The sequence below is a fragment of the Aethalodelphis obliquidens genome, unplaced genomic scaffold, assembly GCF_003676395.1.
Source record: "Aethalodelphis obliquidens isolate GAN/ISIS:26980383/991018 unplaced genomic scaffold, ASM367639v1 scaffold131, whole genome shotgun sequence".
In the NCBI taxonomy this organism is placed as follows: domain Eukaryota; kingdom Metazoa; phylum Chordata; class Mammalia; order Artiodactyla; family Delphinidae; genus Aethalodelphis; species Aethalodelphis obliquidens.
This window is the reverse complement of record NW_020838075.1, coordinates 320150-334176: the sequence shown is the minus strand read 5'-3', so window position 1 is coordinate 334176 and position 14027 is coordinate 320150. Positions and strand designations below refer to the sequence as shown.

At 53.5% G+C, this 14027-nt stretch overlaps 1 protein-coding gene across 2 annotated transcripts; it reads right to left on the bottom strand.

The window, feature by feature from the left end:
• Positions 1-178: 178 nt before the first annotated feature.
• SLC44A4 (solute carrier family 44 member 4) lies at positions 179-13699 on the bottom strand. Of its 2 annotated transcripts, XM_027099474.1 has the most exons (21): positions 13649-13699; positions 11988-12036; positions 11449-11522; positions 11236-11314; positions 10186-10285; positions 9978-10103; positions 9762-9822; positions 8146-8230; positions 7979-8062; positions 7467-7702; positions 7278-7377; positions 6725-6817; positions 6353-6455; positions 2210-2463; positions 2043-2137; positions 1820-1923; positions 1635-1708; positions 1356-1426; positions 1163-1257; positions 963-1047; positions 179-371 (listed from the first exon to the last, which is right to left on the bottom strand). In XM_027099474.1, exons 1-21 carry the CDS (start codon positions 13680-13682, stop codon positions 253-255), a joined length of 2121 nt encoding a protein of 706 aa, XP_026955275.1. In that variant the 5' UTR covers positions 13683-13699; the 3' UTR covers positions 179-252. The 2 variants fall into 2 exon arrangements, with proteins under 2 accessions (XP_026955275.1, XP_026955276.1); XM_027099475.1 differs by lacking the exon at positions 9978-10103 and having other exon boundaries at positions 13649-13682.
• Positions 13700-14027: the final 328 nt, after the last annotated feature.

Below are 14027 nucleotides of genomic sequence, written 5' to 3'. Positions count from 1 at the left end.
CATTACTCCTCAAGAGCCTTTTGATTGGTCGAGGCACCTGGGTCACGTCATAGGGGCGGGATCTATTTTAAAGGGCCAGGCGAGGTTAAAAAGAGCAGCATGTAGGAGGAAATAAAAGTCCCAGAGTTTTTGAGAAAACAAAATATCAGTCTTTTAATAAAATCTTTTTACTACAAAATCGAGATCTGGAAGGCGGGTTGAGGCTGTGAGGCTGTACAGGCGGCGTGCAGTCCTGGATCAGAGCTACGCCTCTCACTTCTTCCTCTTGTCTCCTGGGGGCACCTCGTTCTTCTTGCCCAGAATCTTCAGAAGGGCCTTGGACATGTAGTAGGGCCGGTCCACGGAACCGTCGTTCCGCTCCAAGTCTTCCACTACGGCACGACATAGACTCATAAGAGCGCACCGTTGGGAGCCAACCCCACTCCCCGGGAAAACCAGGGACTAAGAGACAGCTCCCTGGTTTCCAGGCTGCGCCACCACGGGCTGATTTTGGGGGGCAGTTTTTGCAACCTCCTGGGTAGGTTATGTAATAGTTTCCTCATCTGTAAAGGTGGGGGGGTGTCAAAAATATTTCACAGCGTGATAAGGATTAAGGGAAAAAACACATGTCAGTTGCTTAGGGCAGAGCCCGGTACACATGAAACCCTGAATGAACGCATACAGTAGGGTGAGAAAATCCCCACTCACTACAGCCACCTACTGGGAAGAGTCCTGTGGCTAACTTCTTTCCCAGATTTTCTAGGGGAAGATACCAGAGGCCTCTCCCCTGGAATGTTCCTTCTTGGGAGAGCCCAGGAGCCTGGGAGCTCACTCCCTCCTTTCTTCCCAAACACCTGCCCTGAGGATGTTAGAAGAGCCTCTGGCTCCTGTAACTCACGAGGTCGCTGTTTCTAGAAGCACCAGAAAAGCCTGAATGATCTGGTACCTTTAAGTTGAGGAGAGGAGGTAGAGGTGTGACTCACAGAAACAGAGGAAGAGAGTGTCCACACACATGCCGAAAACGCTGAAGAAGCCATTGGCAATGACATAGGCCCCCAGGATGGAGGTCTGCAAGAGGCAAGGTTTCCCTTAGGGTTCCTTTGGAGAGTTGGAGGGTGAAGTGGGCGTCGGGGATGGGGTGGGGTGGAAGGTGGGGCTGGGGGGTTTGGGGGGTGTCACTCACCATCATGGGCAGCCAGTAGTAGTTGAGTTGGGGACTCTCAATGTCTTTACCCAGTCCCTGGATGCGACCGGTGAAAAAAAAGAAGGACAGGACCCCTGTGAGAGAGATCTGGAGGTCAGCATCACTCCTCTGAGGTCACCTCTTAAACTGCCCAGCACCCCTGTCCTCTGTAACTCCCTGCCCTGGTCCTTACCAACACCTCCAACCACCAGCAGCTTCCCAAAGAACAGTAGCAGGTCTGTGACTTTGTCCAGGACGACCACCCTGTACAAGGAGTTGGGGTAGGTTGGGGGTAAGAGGCCTGGCAGGGGTGGGAGTAGAACTGGCTATATAATTGGCCGTGACAGATGCAAAACAAAAACTGTTCACATTTCAAGATGGAGGCAGCAGAGATTAAACCCAGCTCAAGGCCCTTCTGAGCACAGCATGCTTATGAGTGGGAGAGCACGGAGGTGGGGGGCGACAGCCTGACCTGACAATGTTCCGCATGAGCAGCATGAAGGCGTTTTTGGCTGAGACGCAGAAATTCTTCCCGTAGATGGCAATCTGGGTGAGGTGGAAAGTTCAGGGTTACCTGTGGTGAGCTTACCTAGGCCAGGGTAGGAGACCCGCATCCAGGGCCCCCAGAGCAAGGGGTTGCTCGTGTAGTGGGCTCACCATGATGTATGCATTGCGGTTCAGGAACTTGATAAACTTTTCCAAACACCAGAGGCAGCACTTGAAGCAGCACATGATACAGCGGGCCACAGGGTTCTGGCTTCCTGGGGGTAAGGAGGGCTCATGTTTGGGCACTGGCCCCTGACAGCATACTGCTCCCGCTCCAGCGCCCAAGGGTCCAGCCGATCAGCCTAGCCTTGCCCAGCCCCCAACCTCGACTCACCTCTCAGTTTGTTGTCAATGTACTCCAGGATGACCCTGGCTATCTGCACCAGGGTCAAGATGAGGGCTCCAAAGGCTAGCGACCCGGTGTGGTAACTGCACAGGGGTTAGTGAGGTAGTCAGAGGACTCCCGGGTTCATAATTCCCAGCCCCCTGCCCCAGGCTTACCGGAGTGTGCGCATGAAGGCAGAGCTCAGGGGAAAGGTAGGGATGTCCCGGGGCTTGTGGAAGGCCCAGTAGAAGGAGGCAAAGGCCCCAGCCAGGACACACTGGCCCAGGGCTAGCACCCAGTTGATGGTCCAGAACAGCCCCAGGACCCCGTAGATTTGCAAGTTGAAGAGAGAACGTTGTACTAGGCCTGTGGACAAGTAGCCCTGGAAGACGCACATCAGCCCTGGGCAGGAGGAGTTCACCGGCTGGTCCTGGGGAGGCAGGCAGAGGAGGCTCATTCCCAACCAGCTCCTGCCTTCCCAGAGCAGAGGGTGGTAACAGCCTCCCCAGAACTGGGGAAACCCATTCCTTCCAGGAGATCCATCTCTGGGTTCAGACAGGGTTCAGCTTGCCTATTGTGTGAGTGTAATTAGTTTCCTTCAGTCTCCAGTCTCTGGACGGCACAAGAGCTCCCAGGCCGTGTGGACCAAGCCTTAATGGTATGAAGGCAGTGTGACCAATGCCTAGCTCTCCTTTGCACTTGAACAGCTTGTCCCCTCCCAGAGCAGCCTCTGCAACTTCAACCAAAGCACTTTCTAGCAAAATTGAACAGACTGGGTATCAGATGATGCTAAGGAACCATTAATTTTGTTTGGTGTGATAATGGTGTAGTGGTTATGCTTTTTAAAAGTCCTTATCTGTTGAGATCCATCCCGATATATTTAAAGGTGAAATGGCACAATGTTCAGAATTTGCCTTTAAAAACTCGAGGGCTTCCCTGGTGGCGCAGTGGTTGAGAGTCCGCCTGCCAATGCAGGGGACACGGGTTCGTGCCCCGGTCCGGGAAGATCCCACATGCCGCGGAGCGGCTGGGCCCGTGAGCCATGGCCGCTGAGCCTGCGTGTCCGAAGCCTGTGCTCCGCAACGGGAGAGGCCACAACAGTGAGAGGCCTGCGTACCGCAAAAACAAACAAACAAACAAAAACTCAAGAAAAATAAATTGCACGGGGGACTTCTCTGGTGGTCCAGTGGTTAAGACTCCATGCTCCCAATGCAGGGGGCCCAGGTTCAATCCTTGGTCAAGGAACTAGATCCCACATGCATGCCACAACTAAGAGTTCACATGCTGCAACTAAGAGTCTGCATGCCGCAACTAAGAAGTCTGCATGCTGCAACTGAAGATCTTGCATGCTGCAACGAAGATCCTGCATATGGCAATGAAGATCCTGCACGTGACAATGAAGATCCCACGTGCTGCAACTAAGACCTAGCGCAGCCAAATAAACAAATAATTTTTTAAAATTGCAAGGGGTGGGGGATGGGTAGGGAAATAGATGAAACAAGAACAGAAGGCTGAAGGTTATGGAATCTGAGTACAGGGATTCTCCATGTTTGTGTGTGTCTGAAAATTTCCCTAATAAAAAGTAAAAAACACAGATTCGTCTCTTAAAGCAGAGGAAATAAACAAATGGGATTTAATTAATCTTAAAAGCTTTTGCACAGCAAAGGAAACCATCAAAAAATGAAAAGACAACCTACTGAATGGGAGAAAATATTTGCAAATGATACGACCAATAAGGGATTAATATCCAACATGTAAAAACAGCTCATACAACTCAACATGAAAAACACAAACAACCTGATTTAAAAATGGGCAGAACGGGGCTTCCCTGGTGGTACAGTGGTTAAGAATCCGCCTGGCAATGCAGGGGACATGGGTTCAAGCCCTGGTCCAGGAAGATCCCACATGCCGCGGATCAACTAAGCCCGTGAGCCACAACTACCGAGCCTGTGCTCAAAAGCCCGTGCGCCACAACTACTGAAGCCCGCGCGCCTAGAGCCTGTGCTCTGCAACAAGAGAAGCCGCCACAATGAGAAGCCTGAGCACCTCAACGAAGAGTAGCCCCCACTTGCTGCAACTAGAGAAAGCCTGCGCACAACAACAAAGACCCAACTCAGCCATAAATAAATAAATATATTAAAAAAAAAATGGACAGAAGAACTGAATAGACATTTTTCCAAAGAGGAAATGCAGACGGCCAACAGGCACATGGAAAGATGCTCAACATCGCTAATCATCAGGGAAATGCAAATCAAAACCACAATGAGATATCACCTCACACCTGTCAGAATGGCCATCATCAAAAAGAACACAACAAATGTTGGCAAGGATGTGAGGAAGAGGCAACACTTGTACACTGCTGATGGGAAAGTAAATTGGCGCAGTCACTGTGGAAAGCAGTGTGAGAAGTGTCTCAAAAAGCTAAAAATAGAACTACCATATGACCCAGCAATTCCACTTCTGGCTGTACACCTGAAAAAAAAACACCCCAAAACCACTAATTGGAAGAGACACATGCACCCAATGTTCATAGCAGCATTATTTCCAATTGCTAAGGTATGGAAGCAATCTAAGTGTCCATCAACAGATGAATGGATAAAGAAGATGTGGTACATAAATACAACGGAATACTACTCAGCCATAAAAAGGAATGAAATGTTGCCATTTACAGCAACATGGATGGACTTGGAGGGCTTCCTGGACTTGGGTGGCTATTTCCTTTCCCATGTTAGGGAAGTTTTGACTATAATCTCTTCAAATATTTTCTTGGGTTCTTTCTCTCTCTCTTCTCCTTCTGGGACCCCTGTAATGTGAATGTTGTGTTTAATGTTGTCCCAGAGGTCTTTAGGCTGTCTTCATTTATTTTCATTCTTTTTTCTTTATTCTGTTCTGTGGCAGTGAATTCCACCATTCTGTCTTCCAGGTCACTTATCCATTCTTCTGCCTCAGTTATTCTGCTATTGATTCCTTCTAGTGTATTTTTCATTTCAGTTATTGTATTGTTCATCTCTGTTTGTTTGTTCTTTAATTCTTCTAGGTGTTTGTTCTTTTTTTTTTTTTTTTTTTTAGGTGTTTGTTCTTTAATTCTAGGTCTTTGTTAAACATTTCTTGCATCTTCTCCATCTTTGCCTCCATTGTTTTTCCGAGGTCCTGGATCATCTTCACTATCATTATTCTGAATTTTTTTTCTGGAAGATTGCCTATCTCCACTTCAGTTAGCTGTTTTTCTGGAGTTTTATCTTGTTCCTTCATCTGGTACATAGTCCTCTGCCTTTTCGTCTTGTCTATCTTCCTGTGAATGTGGTTTTCCTTCCACAGGCTGCAGGATTGTAGTTCTTGCTTCTGCTGTCTGCCCTCTGGTGGATGAGGCCATCTAAGAGGCTTGTGCAAGCTTCCTAAGGGAGGGACTGCTCTGTTTGAAATTTTATAACAAGAATTTATAACCACTTTCCACTTTGTATGTAATTGTGGGTTTGCGTCAGTCCCCACCGCTAGGGCATAAGCAAGTTGAAAGCAAGAAGTACTTCATTTGGGGCTTTGTATAGCCAGTGCCTGGCACATAATGGGTCCTTCTTAAATGTAAACGACCTCCCTCTCCTTTTTTAGAGTGGGGCTGACGCCTGTGGGCACAGCCCATGGTCCCAGTTCTGATGCGGTGGCCACATGAAAGCTTTGACAGTAAATACCCAGCAGTGCAGCCTCACTTCCTGGGAACATCACAGGGGAGAGTTTGGGGTAGCAGCTACTCTCCCAGGCCCCCAGGGAGCCCACCTACTTATCGCCTAGAACAGTGTGTTCTGAGGAAGCCTAACTAAAGATAACCTAAACAAAACCCATCTACAGTTATCAGCTCTTATCAGGTGCCAGCCATTATACTTTCATGTGCCCAGTGTCCTTTAATTTTCTCGGCCATGGCCACGGCCACGGCCATGCTGAGGCACAGATACTAAGATTATCTCCATTTTACAGGTGAGCAGACTGAGACTGAAAGGGTGAAGTGGTTAATGGTTCTCTAGGCAGAGGAATGTCCTGGGGAGGGATGGAGAAGTTCTGAGATCCACCTGCCCCAGGGCGTGGTCCTGCCCTGGGGCACAGCACGCATCCTCTTGCAGCACAATGGGTGGCTCAGCGGGAGATCTGGAGTCTGCAGACAGACTCCCTTTCTGGCTCTGCTAGGGGCCTGCTCTGTGACCCGTGAGTGAGCCCCTTGCCGTCTCTGGTCCTCAGTCTCCTCTGCACAATGAGGGATTTGAACCAGTTGTTCTCTAAGGTCCCCTCAGCCCTACTGGTGCCCCTCCACATCCACCCCAAATCCTCACCATGGGGTTGCATGATGTATTCATTGGCACATTCTCACAGCCGGACAAGCTGATGTTGGGCGCCCAGAACACGTACTGGGGTTGCCCAGATGTGGCCAGGTACCCAGAGGGGAGTCAAGGAAAGCATGGTGACACGGGGGCCTCCACAGTTCCCCTCCTCAGCAACCCCTTCCCAGGAGCTTGAGCAGGTTGTTCACTGCACAGAGGGGCTGAGATTCAGCCTGTGCCTGCTCTTTCAAGGCGGGGCTGTGTCTGCTGGGAGGAAGGGGTGCCTTCTTCCAATCACACTAAGGCATACTGTCTACAAAAGTATTGCCCTGCCCTCCACCCCCAAGGGCTCCAGGAGGGCCCAGTCATGTGGGCAAAGGATACAGAGCAGTCATGGCCCAGTAGGCAATGCAGACGAGCAGCAGGACAAAGGTGAACAACGGGTAGAACATGGTAGACATCATCTGTCCTACAGCTCTTCAGGGAGATGAGAGCAGTACACGAGTGAAGCTAGCCCCCCCAGTCCCCACCCATCCTCTCACGGTGCTGACCCTGGCACAGGCTGGGCACATAGCAGGAGCTCCCTAAAAGAACTGAACTGAATAAATCAGGCTCAAGGGGACTTTAGAGGAAACTAGAGCCACAGAGAAGCCACCAGGGGCAGCTTCAGGGTGAGTAAGGGCTTGTTTCATGTTTTAGGCACTTGACAAGACACTAATTAACTTAATCCTTATGAAAACCCTACAAGGTAGGAACTATTATTACCCCCATTTTACAGATGGTTAAACTGAGGTGCAGAAAGGCCAAGCCGCACAGCAATGTTAATCACTGTGCTATGCTGCCTTTCTCCTCCAGTGCTCTGCCACCTTTCCAGCATTCCCATCCTGGGCCCACCCCCCTACCCTCTGCCCCTTCTCCTTCCCACATGGGCCCTGACCTGCTGGCTTCCTCCAGGAGGGCGATGGCGATGCGAATCCGTTGCCGCAGGAAGATGAGCACCAGTAGCAGGATGCCTTCAAGCACGGCCAGCACGATCACTGAGGGTGGACAGGGGGCAGAGTGGCCTGGGTCATGGCCAGGGCAGCCCTTGGGTGGCTGGTGGTTCATGGGTGGGCAGGGCACTCACGGGCTGCTAGCCAGGTCTCCTGAACGCTGCTGTAGGCGCTGAGGTTGGTGGTGAAGCCCAGCTGGGAGATGGAGGCACCCTTGTCCCGCAGTACGCGGTATTCCTCCCAGGAGTGATAGATGCCGTACGCCAGCACGCCCAGCACCCCTATGATCAGCACAAACACCAGCGGCCCGGCCACCAGGCGCAGAAGCAGAATAAACAGCAGGCTCAGGACCAGAGCCACGCCTAGGGCACTGCGGGCAGGGAAACATAGGTGAGGGTCACCCCACATCCCCCATACCTTTCCCCTTTCAGAGGCCCCCAAATACCTTACCTCAAATCCCAATGTCCCCAGATCAGAACCCCCCCACACGCTTTCTCTTATAAATCCTGTTGGACTTGGGATCCATTCTGAGCTCTGGCTCCACCTCCCCTGCCCAAAGGCTCTGTTTCAGACGGTGGGCTAAGGGATAGAGGGTCAGAGTCGGGGGAAGGGAAGGACGAGAGAGCAGGGGAATGTGGTGACTCACATAAGAATCCAATACCAGGATTGGGCAAAGTCTTCAAAGATCTTGACACTGATGTCACGGGCGTTGAGGCTGTCAAGAAGACCACTGGTGGGGAGAGACAGAGTCAGATGGGGCTGTGAGTGGGAAGGGGGAGCGGGACAGAGATGTAGGGGCAAGGGAATGCCCACCTGATGCCCTGGGCGATGGACGTGTTGGAGATCCCTGGGAGCTCAGGCACAGTACTATTGGACCATGGAAAACAACGCCCCAGAGCTGGAGGGAGAGAACCGGGCGACTGGGTGGGAGGGCCCAGAGTTTGTCTTGAAAGTCTCTGGCCCCCGCCCCAGCCCGTCGTGCCCTTAGGGACAGAGTTGAGAAGGGCTCTGCCCCACTCAGAGGGCTGCTCTTGATTCCACAGCCGAAAGGGAGCTCCTGGTCCAGGAGCCCATGCTTCCTTCACTGTCTCTTAATGCTCCTTCCTGCCCACCCTGCCACTGCCTGGGTTCAGACCCTCCTGTCCTCTGGCCTGCCTCTTACAGCACCTCCACGCCCACCCCTGCCACCCTTCAATCCAGCCCCTGCCAGAGTGCCCGGGAGACACGGCACAGCCCGGACCTTGGCATTCCAGGGCTCTAGGTCACTCTGCTGCCCAGACACCTCCAGATGCCTTGCCCTGGAGAGTGCCCACGCTCACGGCCAGGCTTTAAGGCCCCATCGTCTGAGCCCAGCCACTTTCCCTTCCCCTCTGTACCTTTGTGCTTCCTCCTCCAGAAATCCCATCCATGATGCCCTGTTCAGCTCCATCTCCATCTCACCCCCTCCAGGAAGCCTTCTGGCCCCACCCCTATCTCCTGTGGCCCCTATTATGTGCCTACAGAGCCATTTATCTTGACCCTCACAACAGCTTTGCCAGGCAGACTTGCTTTGCATTTACATTCTAAAGATGAGGAAACAAGGCTCAGAGAGGTTGAGTCATTTTCCTAAGACCACACAGCTGGAAAGTGCTGGAATTTAAATCCAGATCTATCTGACCCTGGAGCACTCATTGGAGATACTTCCTATTGTACCTACTGAGAGCTGGATATCTTTTCTCATGTTATAGTTACATTTTTTTTTTCTATTAAAAATAACATGTAAGGGCTTCCCAGGTGCTGCAGTGGTTGAGAGTCCACCTGCCGATGCAGGGGACACGGGTTCGTGCCCCGGTCCGGGAGGATCCCACATGCCGTGGAGCGACTGGGCCTGTGAGCCATGGCCGCTGAGCCTGTGCATCCGGAGCCTGTGCCCCGCAACGGGAGAGGCCACAACAGTGAGAGGCCCGCATACCACAAAAAAAAAAAAAAAAAATTTTGGGAAAAAGAGCAAAAAAAAAAAGTCAACTGTGATCCCACCACCCAGCGCAGTCACTTTAACATTTGGGTGAACATCCTTCCAGTCTGTTTCCTGTGCCTGCACATAAATGCATGTGTGTACATTCATCCACGTATGTTCTCGTGGCAATCTCATGCAATCGCTTCGTGAACATCTCTGATCTCACCACCTAGGATGTAGTCCAAAAGGGGAGCAGTTTTCATCTTCGCTTCACCTGTCCCCGGTACCTAGCACACAGCAGGTACATAATAAGCACTGGTGATCTGACTGTAGGATGGTCATGCAGCAGAGAAAAAAAACGAAGACCTGGTGCTCATTCCGATTTTGTCACAGACAAGCTGTGTGACTTGCCTCTCTCTGAGCCTGGTTCCCTTGTTTGAGGGAAAAAAATCTAGGACTGGATGATGTCTGAGGAAGGAATGTGGCTTCTCACCTGGAGTGGAAGGGAGGAGGAAACTGGGGCAGAGCTCCTGTCTCAGGCTTTGGAGCACTTGCTGGAGGGTGGGGGGAGGACAGACAGACACACAGACACAGAGCAAGATGAAGGAGTGAGTCCCCTTTCTATCACCACGATCATCTACCCAACTCCCCCTCCCACCCTCCCTCATTATGGACCCTCCTTAGCAATGACATTGGGAACAGCACTCACCATGTCCCCAGGCACCCCTGGCAGACAAAAGTTCCTATTTGCTGCATAGAAGACCTGCCCAACCGACTGTGAGAGCTGGTCCGTTTCCACAGTCCATGGGACCTCTGGGCAGGAGGACACACACACCTGGGGGCAGAGAGCGTGCTGAGGGGCTGGTATCCAGACCCTGGGGGAGATCTGGGGACAGAGGCAGGTCCTAGACTCTGACCTGGGGTGTGGGGCACGCCAGGCCATTCTGGGCGATCGTGATGATGTTGGTGGTTAGGACGCAGCTGAAGATGTTGAAGTATAGGAGATATGGTTTATCTCTGTAGGAGAGAAGGAAGCGTATGCATAAGGGCTTGGTCAAGCCTTGGGGAAAGAGAGGGACTGCCAGGGCTGTGCCTCAAGAGTGCAATGGGCGGCTTCCCTGGTGGCGCAGTGGTTGAGAGTCCGCCTGCCGATTCAGGGGACACGGGTTCGTGTCCCGGTCCGGGCAGATCCCACATCCCGCGGAGCGGCTGGGCCCGTGAGCCATGGCCGCTGAGTCTGCGCTCCGCAACGGGAGAGGCCACAAGAGTGAGAGGCCCGTGTACCGCAAAAAAAACACCAAAAAAACAAAAAAAAGAGTGCAATGGGCCCAGTTCCTGGCCTCTGGAAGCTCAGCTCAGCTGGGGAGGTATGGGAAACACCTGAAAGATTGCCCAGAGTAATTCAGCATCTCCACTGCTAACAAAATGGTTAAGAGCTTGAACTCTGGAGCCAGCTTTATGACCTTGAATAAGTCATCTAACCACTCACTGCCTCAGTTCCATCACATGTAAAATTATAGCACCTACCTCACAAGGTTTAGATGAGTTTGTGTGTGTAGAGTACACTGCCTGCCTGGAATGCCATATAAAGGTTAGTGCTTTTATTATTTACTGAACGTTTCCTGCATGCTGGGACTGATAGTCTTGCTTCTGGAATCATCCTTGTGTTTCAGAAGAAGAAATCAAAGTTCAGAGATATTGAGTACCTTGCCGGAGGTCACAAACCAGAACTTACTTAGCCCAGTTGGGGATTCAAATGACCATCTCTGAACCCTAAAACCTGTGCGTTTAACCATGACTCTTTGCTGCCTCCTAATTCTAGGAGGATTCAGAAGCCACTGGCCAGCAGTGGAGGCTGTTCTACGTGGCCTGGACTGGTGAGATTCAGGGAGGCTGAGGTGGAGTGGTCCCCTACCCATCCCCCATCTCATCTCCCTCCTGCCCCCTCTTCTTGCCTTCATACTCACTTGTTTTCCCCGATCCCGCAATAGGCCCCAGTAGAGTTCCTGGGGTAGAGGACTTGCTGGGGGTCTCCATACACCCAGGCTGGAGACAGAGACACACAGATGAATCACTGGAGTGCGGCAGGGACTTAAGAGGGAAAGGCTGTGGGTGTGGTCCCTCCTTGGGACAATAATGTCCCCCAGCCACTGCCCAGCTCTGCACTGCCAGAAACTCACCCACAAGCCCCACGGCGATGTAACCCAGAATGAAGAGGAAGAAGAGGACACAGCAGATGATATCTGTGCAGCTCCTTGGAGAGAAATGGGGGAAACCTTTGGAGAGGGGATGCTGGGGAGGGGGGGGTAGCATGGTCTGGAGGAGTCGTGCTTTGGAGAGTTGGGGGATGCTGGAAAGTAGGCATAGGTAGCTTTCATTTTATTCTCTTTAAGAAAACCTTTTTCTGGGTGGGTAAACTTCCTTCTGAAGTTTAAAACAGGAAAGGGCACAGTTCAGAAGTGTTCAGCTGGATGAATTTTCCCAAAGGACACATGCCTGTGTAGCCAGCTCCCAGGCCAAGACACAGAACATCACCAGCAGTCGGGAGGCCCCCTTGTGGCCCCTCCACTCACAACAGTCTCCCCAGGGCCACCACCCTCCTGGGGCAGGAGGTTTTTTCCTCACAAGTTTCTTACCAATATTTCAGCAAATACGAAGCAAAACCCAGACACCGCCCCCATCCGCCCCCCTGGCCAGCAGCACAGCGCCCAGAACTCACCTGTTCTTGATGGGGCCTCGGAAGGAGGGGTCATATTTGGCTGGTTTCCCTGAAGGGCAAGGGGAGGAGTGTGGAGAGTGAGGCATTGAGAGGGGTCTCTCCCCCCATTTCCAGTCCCTCCAGACCCTTCCCCACAGCAGGAGCTACCCTGCACCAGGGTCCTACCTGGCCCTCAGGAGTCTGGGGGGAGATAGACAGGGGCAGGGCTGGCAGGAGGGGAAAGTAGAGAACAGGAAAGGTAGGAGCAAGGCTTGGTCAGCAGCTGCACTGATCACTGTGAACTCCAACCGGGCGGCCTTGGAGGGAGGGGAAAGGGCAGCTTTTTATGGGTCATTTACGGGTCACACCTCAAGGCCCTCAGCCAAAGTCATCGATTCCCGCAGGGACTGGGCGGGGGGCGCTGTAGACCCCCACCCGGAAGGGAGCTTAGTCCCCAGGCTACTGCCAGTCTCTGGGAGAGCAGTCAGGGTGACACCTGAGCTGGGCAGCTTGTGGCCCGTCCTGTTCCTGGTCCTCCCTGAGTACACACAGGGAGGAAGTGAGGCCAGGCAGCCAGGGTCCGGTGTGGGCGGGGAGGAGGGAGGACAGAGGGCCGAGCCAGAGCGTGGAAAGGGGTGCGGTCCATTCTCCCAGGTGCTCTGGACCCTTGTCCCTCCGTGGTTCTCAGACGCAATGTTGATGATTGACCCAAAGCTGCTCCAGGAAGTTTGTGGAGTGTCCCCATTGCTCCCTCCTCTACTCCCTTCGGACCAAGCCTCGCCTCTGGAAGGTCCCTCCCCTGGGGTTCCTTCCTTCCCTAGCCCTCACTGCTCAAAGGGATCCCAGAGGCTGGTCCCAGCTCCCCCTCCCTGTAGACCCCTCCACCCTGCCCCCTGCCCTTGTCCTCAGGACCCCTCGGGGCAGCCCCCCAGCCTTTGCCCCTCACAGAGATGCTGGAGACAGGCTGCCCGCTCCTTCTCCTCAGGCCTTACCCTTCACAGGAGCCCCAGAACTCTGCTGCCCCTCTTCCTAACCCACTCTGAGATAGACTCCCTCCTAGCAGAGAACCCAGGGGGCTGGTCCCCAGCCCTCTCTCTCCACCAAGATCTGCAGCCCCTACTCCTCTCAGGGACCCCCAGCAGAACCCCCTCCGCCGCCACTCCTCACAGACCCCGGCAGGCAGATCCCCAGCGCCTTTTCCCCTCAGAGACCCAGAGTCCAGGCTGAAAGTCTGCCTCCTTCTCAGGGACCCCAAGCTGTCCCTCCTGACAGCGGCCCAGAGCCCAGCTCACTCCTCCCAGCCCCTGAGCCCCTTCCTCTGCTCAGGACCCTGACCCTGCCTCCTTCAGGCTCTGCTTCCCGGGGCCCTGGCCTGAGGGGCCCAGAGTCCAGGTGTGACATCACCCCCTCGTCCCAGGGACTCCAGTGCCCCTCCTCACGCAGACCCCAGCTTCACACCCCAAAGGCCCCTCAGCAATGGCTCCCAGCCCCTGCACCCCATCCTCCTCCGAGGACCCTGACTCTGTCTCCTTCCATCAGCTGTTTCCTGGGCCCTCCCCTCGGGGACCACGACTCCCCTCAGCTCCTCTCCCTGGTGCCGGCCCAGCCACCGTTCCCCGGAGCAGGCCTCCCCTCCCTCGCCGGGTCCTGGGCCCCCACCCCAGCCTTGCCCCCAGCCTCACCGTAGACCTCGTTCTGGTCCTGTTTTCCCCCCATGGCTCAGTCTCCAGAGTGATTGGAGCCTGGGAGACCTGGCAGCTCACCTGCCACCAGCCCCGCCCTCCCGCCCTCACGTCACAGCCCCACCCCTGCCTGTGGTCCCCGACACACTCTAGTTCCTCCTTCTAGACTCCGTGCTGGAGGGCTGGAAGCTGGAAGGCAAGCCCGGTACGTGGGTCAGGTCAGGGCTGCTTGCTCGGGCCTCATGGACCATGGCCTGAAGGACTCCCACGCTCTAAGAAAACCCTTCAGAATTTTGCAAACTACTTCAATCATAGTACAGTCACGCCTACACCCTCCTGCCAAAGATTAAGTGTGGAGATGAGATTTGCCCTTGACTAG

Coding starts and splice junctions, on each gene's coding strand:
- SLC44A4 (XM_027099474.1), bottom strand. CDS start 13,682: ATGGGGGGAAAACAGGACCAGAACGAGGTCTACG. Junction 11,315..11,448: donor CATCGCCGTGGGGCTTGTGG/GTGAGTTTCTGG, acceptor CTCTGTCTCCAG/CCTGGGTGTATGGAGACCCC. Junction 7,703..7,978: donor TCCTGGTATTGGATTCTTAT/GTGAGTCACCAC, acceptor CCCTGCCCGCAG/TGCCCTAGGCGTGGCTCTGG.